The sequence below is a fragment of the Diabrotica virgifera genome, chromosome 4 (genome assembly GCF_917563875.1).
Source record: "Diabrotica virgifera virgifera chromosome 4, PGI_DIABVI_V3a".
NCBI lineage: Eukaryota > Metazoa > Arthropoda > Insecta > Coleoptera > Chrysomelidae > Diabrotica > Diabrotica virgifera.
Window position 1 is genome coordinate 181,103,715 of NC_065446.1, and position 18,162 is coordinate 181,121,876.

At 37.5% G+C, this 18,162-nt stretch overlaps 2 protein-coding genes across 2 annotated transcripts in view; both read right to left on the reverse strand.

Annotated features, from left to right (window-relative positions):
• Positions 1–18,162, reverse strand: part of LOC114337879 (uncharacterized) — a 214,308-nt gene that overhangs the window by 152,486 nt on the left and 43,660 nt on the right. The gene's annotated exons all lie outside the window — the stretch shown is intronic.
• Positions 10,773–16,141, reverse strand: LOC126883278 (uncharacterized). The gene is made up of 2 exons (XM_050648610.1): positions 16,038–16,141; positions 10,773–11,504 (listed from the first exon to the last, which is right to left on the reverse strand). Exons 1-2 carry the CDS (start codon positions 16,062–16,064, stop codon positions 10,824–10,826), a joined length of 708 nt encoding a protein of 235 aa, XP_050504567.1. The 5' UTR covers positions 16,065–16,141; the 3' UTR covers positions 10,773–10,823.

The window sequence follows — 18,162 nt, forward strand, 5'->3', positions numbered from 1 at the left end:
TTTATATAAATATACCTTTTATAAAGGATTTTATGTACTAATATCTTCTTTTTCATCACGCTGGACTCTAAAAAAGGCTTTAATTAACATGTTTAACCGTTGCGTACTGCTACGTTCAAATCGCGCACGTAATTTGTCCCATATTTCACTAGCGTGAGTACATGACATGTCAACACGAGCTCGGCAACAGTTTGTTCTAACGTACCTGCTAACAAACTTGCCGCTTTTGCATCGTCTTTTAACCATTGTTGATACTTCTCTATTTCCAATGAAGTTGAATTTTCACTAACCTCGAGACATTTACACATACCGTTCACAATGATTGCGTTCACCAGATGCAAACACGTTCACAAATGTTTGCGCTTTGATTCTAAACTTGTTAACAGCGAGCTGAACGGTTGGTTGTTTAGGTTAAAATTGGACATTTTGCTTGCTTGGTTTGAACGTAACCTAAAATAAATTTTCTCAATAAATACGTTTTTGAATTTATTTTTTTTTATTAAAGGAAAAAAGAAAATTTATTTAATAGATAATAACGTAGCAGAATGTCTTCAGTAGCCTTTATTTCATATATAAAACCCTTATCAACATATTGTACAATATATACAATTTAAATTCCCGCAATATTTTTTCAATATTCAACACGTTTGCAAAGTTCAACTTAAATATTTTATGTTTGCAAAAATGGCGACCGCTTTCCAAACATGTTTGACGTTAGCAAGTCGTTCAGAAGCACAAAGCGCAAACTGATTGCCAACGTTTGCATCTGGTGAACGCGCCCAATGTCTTCAAGTGCATACGCTCGTAATAACATCGAAACGTGCCATTTCCATTTTTCCCAGTCTTCAGGACCCTCAAGTTTGTCGACTTGAATTTTATAATCGTTATTGCTGGTCGCCATATTTTTTCACCTGTTCACAGTTCACACGTAAGCTGGTTCCGTAACCTGTTATAAATTAAGGTAGGTGAACTGACTAACTGCGGACCATCAACAATCATAATTCACTGAATTACAGGACAATAGAAAAAACATTTTACTTGAACTTGACTGACCTTTTATTTTCTATATTTCTCGACATAGACAAGGCGAAAAAGGCGGGTTTGTTAAGAAAAATATTCCCATGAGATTTTTTTGCATAATCACATTCGTGAGAGACCCCAGAATAAGGTTCAAGAAAGTGGTCCAATTTTATTTAACATTTTTTTTATTCAAATTGCAAAAAATCAATATTTTTAGCCAGGGCATATTTTTTTAGGTTTTTTGGATCATTCTGGACAAAAAAGGTCTGTTATATTTTTTCTCCAGAGTTGATCGTTTTCGAGTTATAAGCAATTTAAAATTTGAAAAATGCGAAAATGGCCATTTTGAAGGCTTAATAACTCGGTTAAAAGTTATTAATATGAAAGTCAGAAAGTGACTAAATCAAAGTCTAAAGCCCCCCTACAAGATACTGAAGAAATTTTTGTCATTATTTTATTACTAAGCTGTTACAGTAAAACCTGTCAGTAACGGCCACTAAAAATGAAAAATCTAATGGCCGATATAGAAAGGTGGCCGGTATCGCCAGTTCTTGTAGTCCAGATGTAATTGGTTTGGGGAATTTTTAAACTGGCCGTTAGTACAGGTGGCCGATTTTGGCAGGTGGCCGGTAACACAGGTTTAACTGTATTTTTAAGTAATAATAATGAGCGCCATGCACGTGTTAGGCGGCAGTAAATGCTGAGTGCGAGAGAGATGCCATTCCGGCAGTCCACTTGGGCATCTTACTCGCACTCACGTTTACAGCCGCGTCAATACGATCTAACCGCTCATTGTTATTAATTAAAAATAACAGCTAAGTAATAAATTAATGACACAGATTTCTTCAGGATCATATAGCGGGGGTTTTAAACTTTGATTTAGTCACTTTCTGACTTTCATAATAATAACTTTTAACCGAGTTATTAAGCGTTGAAAATGGACATTTTCGCGTTTTTCAAATTTTAAATTGCTTATAACTCGAAAACGATCAACTTTAGAGAAAAAAATATAACAGACCTTTTTTGTCCAGAATGGTCCAAAAAACCTAAAAAAAATTATCCTGACCAAAAATATTCATTTTTGAAATTTGATAAAAAAAAATTAAAAAAAAAATTGGACCACTTTTCGCGTGGGCGACTTCTTGAATCTTATTCTGGAGTGTCTCACGAATGTGATTATGCAGTAAAACCTCATGGGAATATTTTTCCCAACGAACCCGCCTTTTCGCCTTGTCTAACATAACATTATAACTGTATATATTGTCAACATCATAAATTAACAAACATAGAGCAATATCCACTTTTAAGGTTGAATATTCGAACACGGTTCACCATTCTGCGAAAGAGTTCGAAGAAACATCGGCAGCTCCTAATTCCTGACCTCATTCCTTCAAATGTAAAAACTCCCCCTTTCTGCTTAATCATGATTCCCTAAATCAACAAGACATGACTCCAATATCAAAAATCAGAGACATCACCCACTGTTATCCGATATTTTTAAAGGGACCCAAGGTTTGCAGGGAAAGTTCTTGCATTTATACAAATGCCTCCAAATCTCCAAAGGTCGTAAGAGTAGCATCTGCATCCAGTTTTATATACCCAGAAAAATTTTATACAATATTAGAAGTCGTTATTCGTATCAAAAGTACAAATCATTCTTCTTCAAAAAGTGGTTGTTACTGCGTGGCAAAAAAAGTGGGACTTTTTTCGGTATGACGCCAGGAAAAAATATGCCTATAATAGAAAATTGGGGAAAAATGCATAATTATATTTACGGTGCATAAAAAACATCTAGAAGTGCATAAACATGTCAAAATCAGTATATTTAGAGCCAGATTTTGTTACTCGTGTATTTTTGGGGTCGCTGAACATGAATACGCCATCAGAATATACCAACCGAACACCTGGTGCTCACGGTTACTACTAAGGCACGTCATCTGAAGTTTCGAGGCTTTTCGGCTCTAAGACGATGAAAGCAGGTTAATCGGGCTTTTTGAGATCACTGGACACGAATAATACCCCGTCAGAACCCCCAGAGCATCAGTTACCCAAAGTCACAGCTCAGGCACGTCAACTTCGTTCGTTTCGAGAGTTTTCAGCACCAAATTTATGTAACCAGATTACTCTGGGTTTTTCGTGGTTGGTGGGGTGCCCCGAGCACTACTTTTGCATCAATTTATTGTCGGAAAGCCTCAAGATTCCAGATGATGATGTTAGTAACGGTCACTCCGGCTACTAGGTGTTTTGTACTAATAAAGTGTCGGTTTTGATATCATACTAGTGTTTAGCAAGCCCAAAACCCCCCGAATAATGTGCTTACATCAATTTAGTACCGAAAACTCTTGAAATTCTAGAAGATGACGTACTCTAGCTGTAACTCTGGGCACCAGGTACTCCAGCGATCGGTAATAACGGTGTATTCATGTTCTTCTTCTTATGCAATCCACTAATGGATTTCTTTCTATCCATTTCCGTGTGTATTATGTCTCCTATGTTTCTTAGCCCTGTCCATTATTTGACATTACGAGGCCATAAAATTTTCTTCCTGCCCACTCCACTTCTTCATTCGAACTTTCCTGCTATTAAGGTTTGAAGAAATTTGTATGTTTCGTATATAATTACATGCACAAGGTATGCCGTTTTTCTCTGTTTAATTGTGCATAGCAGTTGTCTTTCTGTACCAATTCTTCTCAGGATTTCTACATTTGATATTCGTTCAGCGAATTATAAATTCAGTTATTCAGCGACCTTAAAAACACCTGGGTAACAAAATTTGGCTCTCAGTATACTGATTTTAACATGTTTAACTTGTTTAACATTTAAATTGACAAAGATGCATGCCGATAGCGACCTAAAAAGAGCTCAAAATTAAAAATTTCTCGACTTCGATTAGATCATACTGTGACGCCTCACAACCCGGCCTAATTATTCTCGATGCTTCCCGGGGTTACGAGTAAAGGCCAGACCTTCCACGGCGATCCGAGGCGACCGCTGTCAGAGTATTTAAGAACAGGAATTCGAGCACAGGCCAGTCAGTCAATGAACGAGCCGCGACGCGTGATATAATTGTATTCGAATCGAATTTAATGAAATGTATATTAGTTATCGAACTTATTATGTTTAGTTAATTAAATCATAAATTTGAGTTGTAAATAAATTAGATGTGTTAGTTGGTGTTATTTGTAATTATTAAAATAAATAAGTGATGTAAATAAAATAATATAAGTAAGTCTTCCTTTATTTAAATTAAACTTAGTGCCTAAAGATATAAAGAAATAAAATAGTAGAGTCAATCGCGTAACAAAATGGTGCAGAAGTGAGGATACTTGAAATAAATATCAACGTAAATTTTCGGTTTAAATACAGTGTGGAACCTTTAAAAATAAATTAATATAAATCGTAATAAATAAAGTGTGTGATCATGTCTACCTTGTGTAAGCTAAAAATTGCAGACCTGAGACTTGAATTAGAAGAAAGGGATCTGAGTTCTACTGGGAAAAAGGCTGATCTAGTCGAACGTCTAAAGAACGCTCTTCAGGAAGAGGGTCAAGATCCAGAAACCTATTTATTTGAAGACAATCATGCTGCTTTGATTTCGTCAATTACATCGTTAGAGAACAAAGTTTCGACAGACATTACGTCGTTGGAGACCAAAGTTTCTAGTGAAATCTCCCAATTTTCCTCGGATGTTTTGAAAGTTTCGACAGACATTACATCGCTAGGGAACAAAGTTTCAACAGAGATCACATCGTTAGAGAAAAAGGTTTCTAGTGAAATTTCCCAAGTTTCCTCGGATGTTTCGAAAGTTTCCTCCGATGTTTCTAAAGTTTCGACAGACATTATATCGTTAGAAAAGAAAGGTTCTAGTGAAATTTCGAAACTTTCGGGTGATATTTCATCCCTTGAAAGCAAGATGACTAACGAGATCTCTAAAGTCACTTCGGATTTTGACGACAAGATATCGTCCATAAAATCTACTTTTGAAGAAAAGATCAAGGAAATAGAAAAGAAAATGCAGGAAACGGAAAAAGTAGACAAAGGGATGGAACCCATCTTAACAGACATTAAAAATGATGAAACCAAATACAAATTGGAGCCACGGTCGATAGTTGAAGGGAGTGTGGGTGATGCTTGGGTTAAGGTGCCAAATTTCGACGGAAAGTCGTCATGGAACAGTTATAAGAAACAATTTGAAACAGTTTCAAGAGCGAACGGATGGTCTGAAAAAGACAAAGCTGTAAATCTGGTTATTGCTCTTCGAGGAGAGGCTTTGGATGTACTCCAGACCATATCTGTGGAGGAGACGAATGATTTTGAACAACTCATGAATAGACTAAACATGCGTTATGGGTACGAACATTTGGAGTATGTCTATCAGGCGCGGCTTAAAAACCGACGACAAAAGAAAGATGAAGCTCTTCAAGAATATGAGCTAGATATTGCCAGGCTAGTACGATTCGCTTATCCAACAGCTCCCGAAGACATGAGGGAAATATTGGCTGTTCAAACATTTATGGATGGTCTTCGTGATGTTGAAATGCAGAGAACACTGCGATTAGCTCGTCCAGTACCGGCGCTAGGGTATCAGGCGCCCGCCTGAAAAACTAGCATGGGCGCCCTTCAGCTTCTTTTAAATGAATATTTTGTATGACACCAGCAGAAAAAAGCCCATTTTGGCGCCCCCAAACAAGGGCGCCCGCCTGCAGTGCATCCCTTACAGGCCCGTTATCGCCGGCCCTGAGCTCGTCACAAGACGCTGGTCGATGTATTGTCCGCGGCCCTCGAATTAGAATCAGCTACGCAGGCCTCTGGTGAGTACAGTGCAGTTCGAACTGTGAAAGAAGAAGAGGATGAAGATAAACTTGACCAGCTGGTAAATATGGTGAAAGGCTTTACATCGAAGAAAACGAAGACCATGAATTGCTGCAATTGTGGTGAAAATGGGCACGCACGGAGTTTAAGGAAGAACGCAAATCAAGAAACTCACCAGCAGGAAATTAGAGAACGCACAGACCCTAGGAGGGCAGCCTCGACTCAGAACTCCTCTAAAGAACATCTAATACTAATAGCTTCTTTGAAATGTCGTGAAGATAGTGTATATGTGGATGGAGAAATAAATAGTAAAAAGTATACATTGTTGGTGGATACCGTAGCGACCAGGACCATTATACGACCGTCAGTTTTAAACAGCCGTAAGAAACTCTTACCAACGAGGTTGCGACTGCGGACTGCCACAGGTGAAAACGCCAACACCCATGGAGAAATCCAGATACAATTAGGGATTGGAGCAGAAAAGTTCGTCCATACTGTCATAGTTGCAGACATCGAAGAAGATGTTATATTAGGAATGGACGTAATGAATTTGCATGGATTTCAATTGGATTTTAAGAATAGGGTAATCAAAGTTGGCAACGAGGAGGTATTTCTTCATCCACATGATGACAGAACGTGCTAGCAGCCATTAAAGAAGATACAGTTGTGCCTGCGAGGAGTGAAACGATCATCGTAGCGCGGCTACAGGGAACTGTAGAAAAAGGAACGCCTGTTATGATGGAGCCATGGAACCACGACAAGGAGGTTGGCCGAGGAATCATAATTGGAAAGGAATTGGTCACTTCTGCTAAAGAAATTCCCGTGAGATTGATTAATGTTAATGACTACCCAGTGACCATCAAGAAGGAGACAAAAGTAGGAACTTGTGTACCCGTGACATCCATAATCCGTCAGACGACAACATCAGATAATTCCAACGATAAGTTCGACCAAATGGTTGCAGTTGCAGGCCAATCTCTAAATCAAATGGAAAAAAGGAAATTAAGGGAATTTCTTAGGCAATATCGTGACATATTCGTACCAAAAGGAGGAAAGACAGGAAGAACGACAGTTGTTAAACATAAAATTGACACTGGTACCGCTAGGCCAATTCGTCAATCAGCTCGACGATTACCATAGGCGAAGAGAGGAAGCTGAAAGGATTGTTCAAGAAATGAAGAAAGAGGGGGTGATAGAAGCTTCTACGAGCCCATGGGTCTCTCCGGTGGTCCTGGTCAAGAAGAAAGATGGAACTACGAGGTTCTGTATGGACTACCGTTTGTTGAACAATGTTACCAAGAAAGATAGTTATCCTCTGCCTCGGATCGACGACACGTTGGACACATTGGCTGGAAGTAAATTGTTTTCTACGTTGGACTTGAAGTCTGGATATTGGCAGGTAGAAATGGATCCAGTGGACAAAGAGAAGACGGCCTTTACGACAGGATCTGGATTATGGGAATTCAACGTTATGCCGTTTGGACTCTGTAACGCTCCTGCGACATTTGAGAGGCTTATAGAAAATGTGTTGAGAGGGTTATCTTGGAAAACGTACCTGGTGTATTTAGACGACATAATCGTTTTGGGAGAGACGTTTGAAGACCACCTGAAGAATTTAGAAGACGTTTTTAATCGACTTAAAGCTGCCCAGTTAATGTTAAATCCCAAGAAATGCCAGTTATTTCAAAGTAAAGTCAATTATTTAGGTCATATAGTCAGCAAAGAAGGAGCTGCCGTGGATAAAGGAAAAATCGATTCCATTAAGGAATGGCCTGAACCAACTGCTAAACATCAAGTGAGAAGTTTTCTGGGACTATGTACATACTACCGGAGATTCATTAAGAAGTTTGCAGATATTGCTAAGCCATTAACGCGACTTACAGAGGAAGCAAGGGATTATTGCTGGGATGGAGACTGCCAAACGGCCTTTGAAACTTTGAAGAGGCATTTAATTACAGCGCCAATATTAGGGTATCCACTGCCAGAAGGAGAGTTCATCCTAGATACGGATGCAAGCAATGTGGGAATTGGAAGAGTGCTGTCGCAGATCCAAGGAGGACAGGAACGAGTCCTTGGATATTTTAGTAAAGTGCTTTCAAAACCTGAACGAAATTATTGCGTCACGAGAAGAGAACTTCTAGCAGTAGTAAAATCAGTGGAACACTTCTATCAATACCTCTACGGAAGGAAGTTTCTAATCCGAACCGACCATGCCGCCCTTAAATGGTTAATGCAGTTTAAGAATCCAGAGGGTCAGATAGCCAGATGGATTTAACGACTTCAAGAATATGATTTCAAGATCGAGCATCGGGCCGGAGTTAGCCACAGAAACGCTGATTCTCTATCTAGAAGACCGTGTCCAGCAGAATGTTCCCATTGCAACAATACAGAGTCGAAGGAAGCAGCAGTACTAAGAACAACAGTGGTCAACGACGAGTGGACGCCTACCAAGATCAAGGAAGAACAAGGAAAAGATCCGGTTTTACAGAAGATTCGAAAATGGAAAAAAGAAAATCGTCGACCATCTTGGCAAGAAATATCAAGCCTAAGCTCAGTAGTTAAGACGTATTGTGGATTATTATATCCCCAGTGGGACTCATTTATCTTGGAAGACAGCTTGCTTAAACGAGTAATAGAAAATGATGATGGTTCAGTGAGGAGAAAACAGTTGGTGATTCCAAAAAGCAGAGTAGCCGAAGTACTTCGTCAGTTACACGACAGTCCATCAGGAGGGCATTTTGGTGTAAAGAAGACCCTTCAGAGAATTCGGGAACGATTTTATTGGATGAATAGTTCCGACGATGTGAAGGACTGGTGTAAGAAATGTACTACCTGTGCTACAAGTAACGGACCCTACCGGAAAAGGAAGGCTCCTATGAGACAGTACAATGTTGGAAGTCCGTTTGAAAGAATAGCTTTGGATATTGCCGGGCCATTTCCAGAAAGTGACAATGGATGCAAATACATGTTGGTGGTAATGGATTACTTCACGACATGGGTTGAGATCTACGCAATTCCAGACCAGAAGGCCACCACTATTGCAGATGTGTTAATCAAAGACTGCATCAGCCGATTTGGAGTACCTCTGGAGATCCATAGTGACCAAGGAAGGAACTTTGAGAGCGATCTATTTCAAGGAATCTGTGATAAACTAGGCATGAAGAAGACAAGAACCACGGCCTATCACCCGCAATCGGATGGAATGGTGGAGCGTATAAATAGGACAGTCGGCAAGTATTTGACAAAGATGGTGTCCAATCATCAACGAGACTGGGACCAGTACCTTCCGTTCTTCGCAATGGCCTATAGATCTGCTGTTAATGAATCAACTGGCCAAACACCAGCAAAAGTCCTATTTGGACGTGAGATGCGTCTACCCTGTGATCTAGAGTTTGGATGTCGACCTGGAGAAGATGTTGCTGGTGAGGATTACGTGAATGAATTGCGAAGAAGAATGGACGATATACATGAGTTGGTCCGGTCTAACCTTCAGATCGCTAGCGACCGCATGAAGAAACGATACGATACCCAAGCCGAGAAGGGATGTTTTAAGGAGAACGACAAAGTCTGGCTTTATAATCCAAAGAAGCGAACAGGTTGTTCTCCCAAGTTGCAGCAGTTCTGGGAGGGTCCGTACCTCATTGTCAAGAAAATCAATGACGTTATCTACCGAATAAGCAAGATTCCTAGGGGAAAGCCGATGATAGTCCACCATAACCGGTTGGCGCCTTACGAGGGAGACCACGACGTAGATGAAGAAGTGGAAGTCAACCAAATTCGAGGAATACCTGACCTTACCTTTGAAGAGTTCATGGGTGCCTACGGAGGTACCGGTAAAGCAAGACATGGTGTTACCACTGAAGAAAAGCGAGATCTTCACGCACTTCCCGATTACTATTCGCTGGCCCATACCATCCCGGCCAGTATCAAAAACGCACGAGGGTTGGCATCCGCCTTCCGAAGGAAGTTTGGTCGAGTTGCAGAACTTCAATGTCAACTGCCAGCTCCTGGCAAAGCATTGAAACTCCAAGATGCATCACGTTACCTATTCTATCTGGTAACAAAAGACACTGTCCGTGACCAACCTACCTACCAAGATGTATGGGATGCATTAATTCAATTGAGAGAGCACGTGTTGGAGTCCGACGTGCAAAAGTTAGCCATGCCAAAGTTAGAATGCAGCCAATTAGAGTGGAGAGTTATCCGAAATATGGTAGAAGAAATTTTCCAAGACACGGAGGTCCAGGTGTTAGTCTGTTGCAATCCGCATAGTTACTGGTGCGGAGAGAAGACCGTCCCCTGTCACTTTTATACAACTGGGAGTTGTAAAAGAGGGTCCAGTTGCAGATACCAGCATCCAGTTCCAGTCCCGACAAGGTTCCAGGAGGAACCATCTTTTAAGGAGGGGGCAATGTGAAGCCTCACAACCCGGCCTAATTATTCTCGATGCTTCCCGGGGTTACGAGTAAAGGCCAGACCTTCCACGGCGATTCGAGGCGACCGCTGTCAGAGTATTTAAGAACAGGAATTCGAGCACAGGCCAGTCAGTCAATGAACGAGCCGCGACGCGTGATATAATTGTATTCGAATCGAATTTAATGAAATGTATATTAGTTATCGAAGTTATTATGTTTAGTTAATTAAATCATAAATTTGAGTTGTAAATAAATTAGATGTGTTAGTTGGTGTTATTTGTAATTATTAAAATAAATAAGTGATGTAAATAAAATAATATAAGTAAGTGTTCCTTTATTTAAATTAAACTTAGTGCCTAAAGATATAAATAAATAAAATAGTAGAGTCAATCGCGTAACAATACCAATATATTACTCTTCACAGACACATTCAAGGTGTCTTGGTTTGTTTATTCCTAGTGAATTTTAATTGTGATTTTTTTTTTTTTTTTTTTTTATTAACAAAAATCGCATCAGCCAAATTGGCTATTAGCGAAACAATAGTGGTGAATAATAATTTTTATTACATTTGTGTTTTTATATATTGTATAAAATGTTAATTGCACTTAGGAACCTCTTTAAATTTGACATATTGCACTGTAGGCCTAAAATGTCACTCAGTTTGTTTGGTATATTGTACAATATGCGCTTTGGCGTTAATGCTGCGCAATTCTCCAATAAATGTTTGATTGTTAACTTTTCTTCACAGTTGTCACATCTTGGTTCTTGTTTGTAGGAAAACACATGACTATTAGTTAATCGCGTATGACCCAATCGGAGTCGCGTTAATATTACCTGGTCTCTCCGACTTGTTGGTAATGTTGGCCAGGGTTTTATCGATTTTTTAATTTCGCGTAGCTTGGCCGATGACACTTTCCACTTTTCTTCCCACATATACCGCACTTTACGTTTGACCGCCGCTTTCACATCCGCACTCGTAAATGTTATCGTACACTCCGCACTATCACTAGTTGCAGCTTCTTTTGCAGCGTTGTCTGCCTCTTCATTTCCTTGAATTCCAATATGGGATGGTATCCAGAGGAATATGATAATTTTTCCATTCAGTTGAGCGGTATGAACTTCTTGTTTTATTTTGATGACCAAAGGATTAGATGGGTAGACATATTGGATTGACTGTACCGAACTTAGAGAGTCTGTGAGTATGATATATTTGGTATTACTGGACGCATTGACAGCAAGGGTGGCCTGGTATAGAGCGTATAATTCAGCAGAGTAAATAGAGTACTCTGAAGGGAGTTTGTATTTATTTGTTGATGTTGGGGTTATGACTGCAGCACCAGTGCCTTCATTTGATTTAGATGCATCGGTGTATACTTGTGTATACTCCTTGTAATTGCGGAGTATATCATTGAAGGCGGATTTGATTAACTGTGGGTTTGTTGAATGTTTATCGAAAGAAATGAGGTGTGTTAGGTACTGAGGGTTCTTTATTTGCCACGGAGGAATTGAGGACAGTTTGGAAGGAAAGCATTCTGGGAACGCATAGTTTATTTGATTTAAGTAGCTTCTAATTCTTGCGTAGAAGGGTTTGGCCGTTCTTGGTTTATTTATGAAGAGATTTGGGAACTTCTCTGTAAAACAATTTTGTATAGTAGGGTTTTTTGAGTTACACCTGATTTTTGCGGCGTATGCTACACTTAAATAAACTCTTCTGTCTTCTAAGGAGGGTTCTCCAACTTCACAATACAGACTTTCGATTGGTGTTGTGCGAAAAGCTCCAGATATTATACGTAAAGCGAGATTGTGAAGACTGTCAAGTTTTTTCAGCAGCGTCTTAGCCGCTGTAGAATACACAGTAGACCCATAATCTAATTTTGATCTGATTAATGTTCTGTATAACATTAAAAGTGTTTGGCGATCCGCACCCCATTCTTTATTGGCCAGAGTTTTTAGAAGATTTAGTCGCTTGTGACAAGATAACATCAGATTTGTTATATGAAGTTTCCAGCTTAGTGTTTCTTCGAATGTCATGCCCAAGAATTTAATTGACGTTGCACGCTTTAGGTTTTCATCACATAATCTTAGGTTGGGGATATTTGTGACGTTTCTCTTTGAAAACAGGATGAAGCGAGTTTTTTCAGCGGAAAAACAGAAACCTGTTTTTTGTGACCAGATTTCTAAGTCTTGTATAAAGTTCTGTGTATGACGAAATATATTTTGTATATTTTTACCTTTGCAGAAAACTACAAGATCATCTGCGTAGACTCGTGCCTTTACAGGCGATTTTAGGTTTTTGAGGATATCATTGATTGCCACTATAAAGAGAGTAGGACTTATAACCGAGCCTTGAGGGATACCATTTTCTGGATACATTATATCTGATGTTATGTTATTTGTCCTAACTCTGAAAGTTCTATTTTGAAGGAAATTTTTAATAAAGAATAGGCTGTGACCTTGAATGTTCCAACTATGTAATTTTTTTATTATATAGTCATGCCAGGCTGTATCGAAAGCTCTTGATATGTCAAAGAAAACCGCTAGACATTTACCCCCTAGTGCGAATGCTTCAGAAATGTCACTCTCCAAATCTATGATATTATCTATAGTTGACCTTTGGTCTCTAAAACCACTTTGTTCTGGAATAATCAAATCTTGTCTCTCCAAGTGCCATCTTAGTCTATTGTTAATAATCTTTTCTAGTAACTTACACATGGCGCATGTTAAAGATATCGGTCTGTATGACTCGGGACTTGTCTTAATACTATTAGGTTTTTGTATAGGTATTACTATGGATTCATGCCATTTTTCAGGAAATTTGTGTTGAAGCCAAATAATGTTAAACAGATCTAGAAGTTGTTTGTGAGCGCTCGCTGGAAGGTGTTTAATAAAAATACTAGGAATATCGTCCGGGCCAGCGCTAGTTTCTTTAATATTTGATAATGCTTCCGTATACTCTAATTGAGAAATGGGTAAATTTAACGGTTCATCTGTGTTAGGAGTAATGCTAATTTTCTTATTTTCTTCATGTTGTTTGTAATTAATGAAAGATTTTTTATAATTAATATTACTGGATCGGTTTTTGTATGTGTTAGCAAGGATTTTAGCAATCTCAGTATTACTAGTAACTGCATTTCCATTTCTCTCGAGGCTTTTGATAATCTGATTGCTGTTTAATGCAGATATTCTTCTGACTTTGTTCCATACTTCAGTCATGGGAGTGTTTGCATTTAACGTTGATACATATTGAGTCCATGACTGGCGTTTGGCATTTCTAGTTGTCTTCTTGGCTATTGCACGTTGTTTTGTATATTCAATTTTATTCTCGAGAGTCTTGTAGCGCTTGTATTTGTTAAAAGCTCTTTTGCTAGATTCAACTGCTGTTTTGCATTCATGGTTCCACCATGGGACGGGGTTGCGTTGTTTTATGTATGAAGTTTTTCCTATTGCTCTTTCTGCTGCTTCTGTGATAATGGTAACAATGTTCTTAAGGGTCTCGTCTATGTTTGAGGTGCTTTTAAATGTGGTCATACTGCTTTCGACTAAATTTGAAAAAAGATTCCAGTTAGGTTTTTTTAAATTCCATTTTGGGGTAAATGTCCGTCCACGTTGGTTTTTGTTGTTATGAATAAAAATTGGGTAGTGATCACTGTTATACAAGAAATCCAGCCTATCCCAGGTGAGCTGTGGGGTCAGACCTGGTTCGCATATCGTAAGGTCTATACATGAAGATTCACCGTTCTGTATATTAAATCTAGTGGGTCTGCCGTCGTTTAAGACTGAAAGGTTGGACTGTTCAAATATCTCTTCCAGCAATCTTCCTCTGGTATTTATAGTAGAAGAGCCCCATGAAAAGTTGTGAGCATTAAAATCGCCCAAAATAAGCCTGGGTTGGGGAATTTGTTGTAAGAGTTCAGTTAATGCTTCTGAGTCTACTTGCGTTGATGAAGGTAAGTATAAGTTACAAACGTAGATATTTGGACTCGAGTTAACTTTAATGCAAATTGCTTCTAGATTAGTTTGGAGAGGAACGACTGTAGTTTCAATTGACTTTTTTACAAAGATAGCTACTCCACCACTGGCTTTATCTTGGTTAGTTCTGTTTTTGCAGTAATTTTTAAATTTTTTTAAAGCTTGTATGTTTTCATTTTTAAAATTAGTCTCCTGAAGACAAATTATATCTGGATTGTGTCTGGACAGAATTATTTGGAGCATTGGAAGGTTATTATAGAAACCGTTAATGTTCCACTGCAAAATTGATGAGAAGCCCATTTATAATAAATAAAACTGAAATTTGGGATTGTCACAGAAGTTCATGACTCTATTCTTGAGAAAACTCACTTTCAGTCTCTGATGCCTCAGTATCCGAGTAAGCCATCTGTAAATGCTTCAATAGTTTCTTTCTAATTTTTGTACATCTAGCTTTAATCGATCTTTGTTTGAAATACGGGTATATTGCTGTTAGCATTTTCACTAAAGCTTCAAATTCGCTAGTGTAGTTTTTTATGATGCTGACTGGGTCCTGTGCACCATAAACATTTTCAAATAGATCGGATATTTGATCAAAATCAAGAACAAATGAAGGGTTTTGCTCTGAGATGAATGCCTTGGTCGGTTCCATGAGTACGTGAGTTGGAGTCTTTCCCTTACTTTTCTTTGGTTTTTTAGCTGGAGCAACATTAGGTTTAACAAATGGTTCAAGACTTTGGTTTTCTGAATTAGCATCTTGCGCTAGAGGAGGTGTAACAATGTCATCCAAACTGCGTTTTGAGCTATTTTGTGTGGACTGGGTTGTATCTATATTGATAATTGGTTGTGAGGTTGGAGTTTTTGAGGGGTTGGTTAAAAGTATTTCGGAAGGTATGGGTTGCCAAGATGATTGGGAGTGGGGGTTTTGGTTATAATTTTCAGAAACTGATTCTTGGATTGTTTTGCAATTTGCTGCAGTGTGGCCTGGCCTTTTACATGAAAAACAGATCAAGGAATCTTGTGCAAAATAAATTCTATAGTTGGTGTTATCATAATTCATTAATATGGATTCAGGTATTGGGGCAAGCGGTGGTGTGATAAAGATTTGTCGTCTAAAACTATAAATGTGGTTGAATTCCGGCAAACCGGCGCTTATCTTGAGAAATGACATGGGAGACATGGGTTGAAGGCCCAATTTTTCAATTTCTTGAATTAATACAGCATGCGGTATGGAGGGACAAGCGTTTGACAGAATTAGCCTTTGTGATGGAGTGATTAGTTTGCGTGCTTGGACTTTTTGGTTATTAATTTCTATGGATCCTCCATAATTATTCATGAAATTTTCAACAACATTTTTGTTTGCAAGGTACATACACACTCTGTTGTTAGAAAGCCTTGAGGAAAATAGGATATTTTTGGGCTCGATCAACTTTCCTAGTGAAATCAGATAATCTTGAAGTTTAAGGTTTTCAATGGATGGGAATACAATGGCTTGTTCTTTTGTTGGAAATTGTTGTTCAATCAAAGCAGTAGAATAAGTTTTAGTAGTGTTTTCCATTTGGGCGCTCCTGTAGTCAGAAGTTCCGGCAGTCGGATTTGACATATTTTATTTATTATTCAAAACTAAGTAAATCCTGAAATACGGACCTGCCTTACAACAGGTGATTTTATCATGTCGTTATAGATAACGAATAAACGTGTTTAGGGTTTTTTGTGTCAAACCGACTTCTGATAAATAATAAATTCCAGTGAAATAACTTGGCTTTATATAATTTTAAAGAGTACTTACGTACAATAATGGAACGCACTATAATACACTTATATATGCGAAAATAAAATTTTTTTACTCATTAGCTACTATCTAAATAACTATTTTGTTTGGAGCTGACAAATACGCACCAACTAGTATACCTGCCAGGACCGAACTCTCTTAATTGTGATTTTATAGGCTATTGATTATGTTCAAAATAAGAGAGCTAAAAGGAACTACAACGTTAATGGGATTTTATTGTCTCATATGATCAATGGACCTCTATATTTGAAAAAACCGCGGAGTGCTACCATTTAGATAGGTGCGAAAAGCAAGAAAAAACACCAAAGAAAGCAATTTTGTTTTTTGCACCATAACTTTTTTCCTAAGTGATATAGGTATAGGTATTGCTTTAGCGAAAAATAACTTCAGTCCTTTCTCTTTAACATGTCGTTTAATAGAAGTCACTAGGATTTACATTTTCCGAAATAGGATTTTTCAAATTTCGCCGCTCACAGCATTTTAAGGGCCATTTTCCCCATTATTTCGCAAACGTTGCTCTGTAACTCTTTTCTACGCATGTCTAGGTATATGTAATGGTGCAATTAGTGGAAATATAAGTCAATTACCTTTAAAATGGTCTATTGTATAAGGTTATGCGACTATTTTTAAGCAAGTTATGCTTTTTCACAGATTTATATTTTAATGATTTTTGATATTTTTTATGATTATTGTTTAAATTTCTTATTATGACTTTTTTTCTTGCACATTTAGGTATATACATTGTGCAATAAAAAAAGTTTATTTTGTTTACTTTAAACTGGTGTATTGAAAAAAAATTCTAGGACTATTTTTAAACAAGATATCCGTAGGATATCCAAGGGTATCCGTAATTTGAGAAAAAAATTATATTTTTTATTTTTGTCAATTAGAAGAATACGGTTACATATTTTAACATAATCTTTAATTTCAAATAACTTTTCTTAATAACACTTTTCGATATTGTGAAATATAAAGTTACTTCACTCTTGAGCGAAATTCATATTTTTTAACATACCTCGTACACTATCGATACAATTTTATATCTGATAATTGCATCTCAGGTTTTAGATTTTGAAGAACATTTCATAAATATTTTTTTTTTATAAAGTTAATAATAAATAGTTTCCATATGGTCCCAGCTTAGTGGGACCTGTGGCATGTTTATATGTCACATTTTGAGAACGCATATCTTGTTTAAACGTAGTCCTAGAATATTTTACAATACACCATTCTAAATTAAAGAAAATAGGCTTTCTTTTTTATTGCACAAAAATTATTAAAAGTATACATCTTTCAAAAACCATATCTTTCTTAAAAGTAGTCACACAGCCTTCTACAATAGACTATTTTGAAGGTAATTGACTTTTCTTCTAACTGAATGTACCCGTTGCATATACCTATCTAAAGCTGCGTAGAAAAAAGTTACAGAACAGAACAATGTTTGCGAAGTAACAAGGATAATGGATCAAAATCGCTGAGAGTAGCGAAGTGTGAAAAATCATATTTTGGAAACTTTAAATTAAAGAGACTTATAAACACCATTTTAAAGAGAAAGGATGAAAGATTTTTTTGTAAAGCAGTGCCTATACCTATATTCCCATGGGATAAAGTTATGGGGCAAAAAACAAAATTGCTATATTTAGTATTGTTTTCTTGCTTTTCTTTTGAATATATTTTTGCAAGACAAAACATTTTTCACTTTTAAATATGATATTTCACTAGTAAATTTAACTTGGAATAATTTTCATGTAGACTTGTTTGTACCAAAATTGCATAGAACTCACCCTAATTCGCCCTGTGCCTAGTGACTAATTCACTCCTTTCTTAAAAATGCACCCGTTTAAATGGTAGTTTTATCATACTTAGCGGTCCATTGACTATATTAAACAATAAAACCCCGTTAACGTTGTAGTTCCTTTCTATAATACATAATCAATAACCTATTAGTATAGTTTTGTAAACGATATATTTTTAGATAATTTAATATAATGTAATAAATAACTAATGTCGCTAACGACTCAAGTGGTTAAAAAAATGATTGTTTGGTTAATGAAAAAAGAAAAGATTTGTTCTTAAAAAACGAAACAAGAGATAAATATCAATTCGCATTTGAAATACTTGTAGATTCTGCTACATTATGCGGGTTCTACTATGATG

Coding starts and splice junctions, on each gene's coding strand:
- LOC126883278 (XM_050648610.1), bottom strand. CDS start 16,064: ATGAGTAAAAAAATTTTATTTTCGCAT. Junction 11,505..16,037: donor AAAAAATTTTATTTTCGCAT/ATATAAGTGTAT, acceptor GCTGAATTATAC/GCTCTATACCAGGCCACCCT.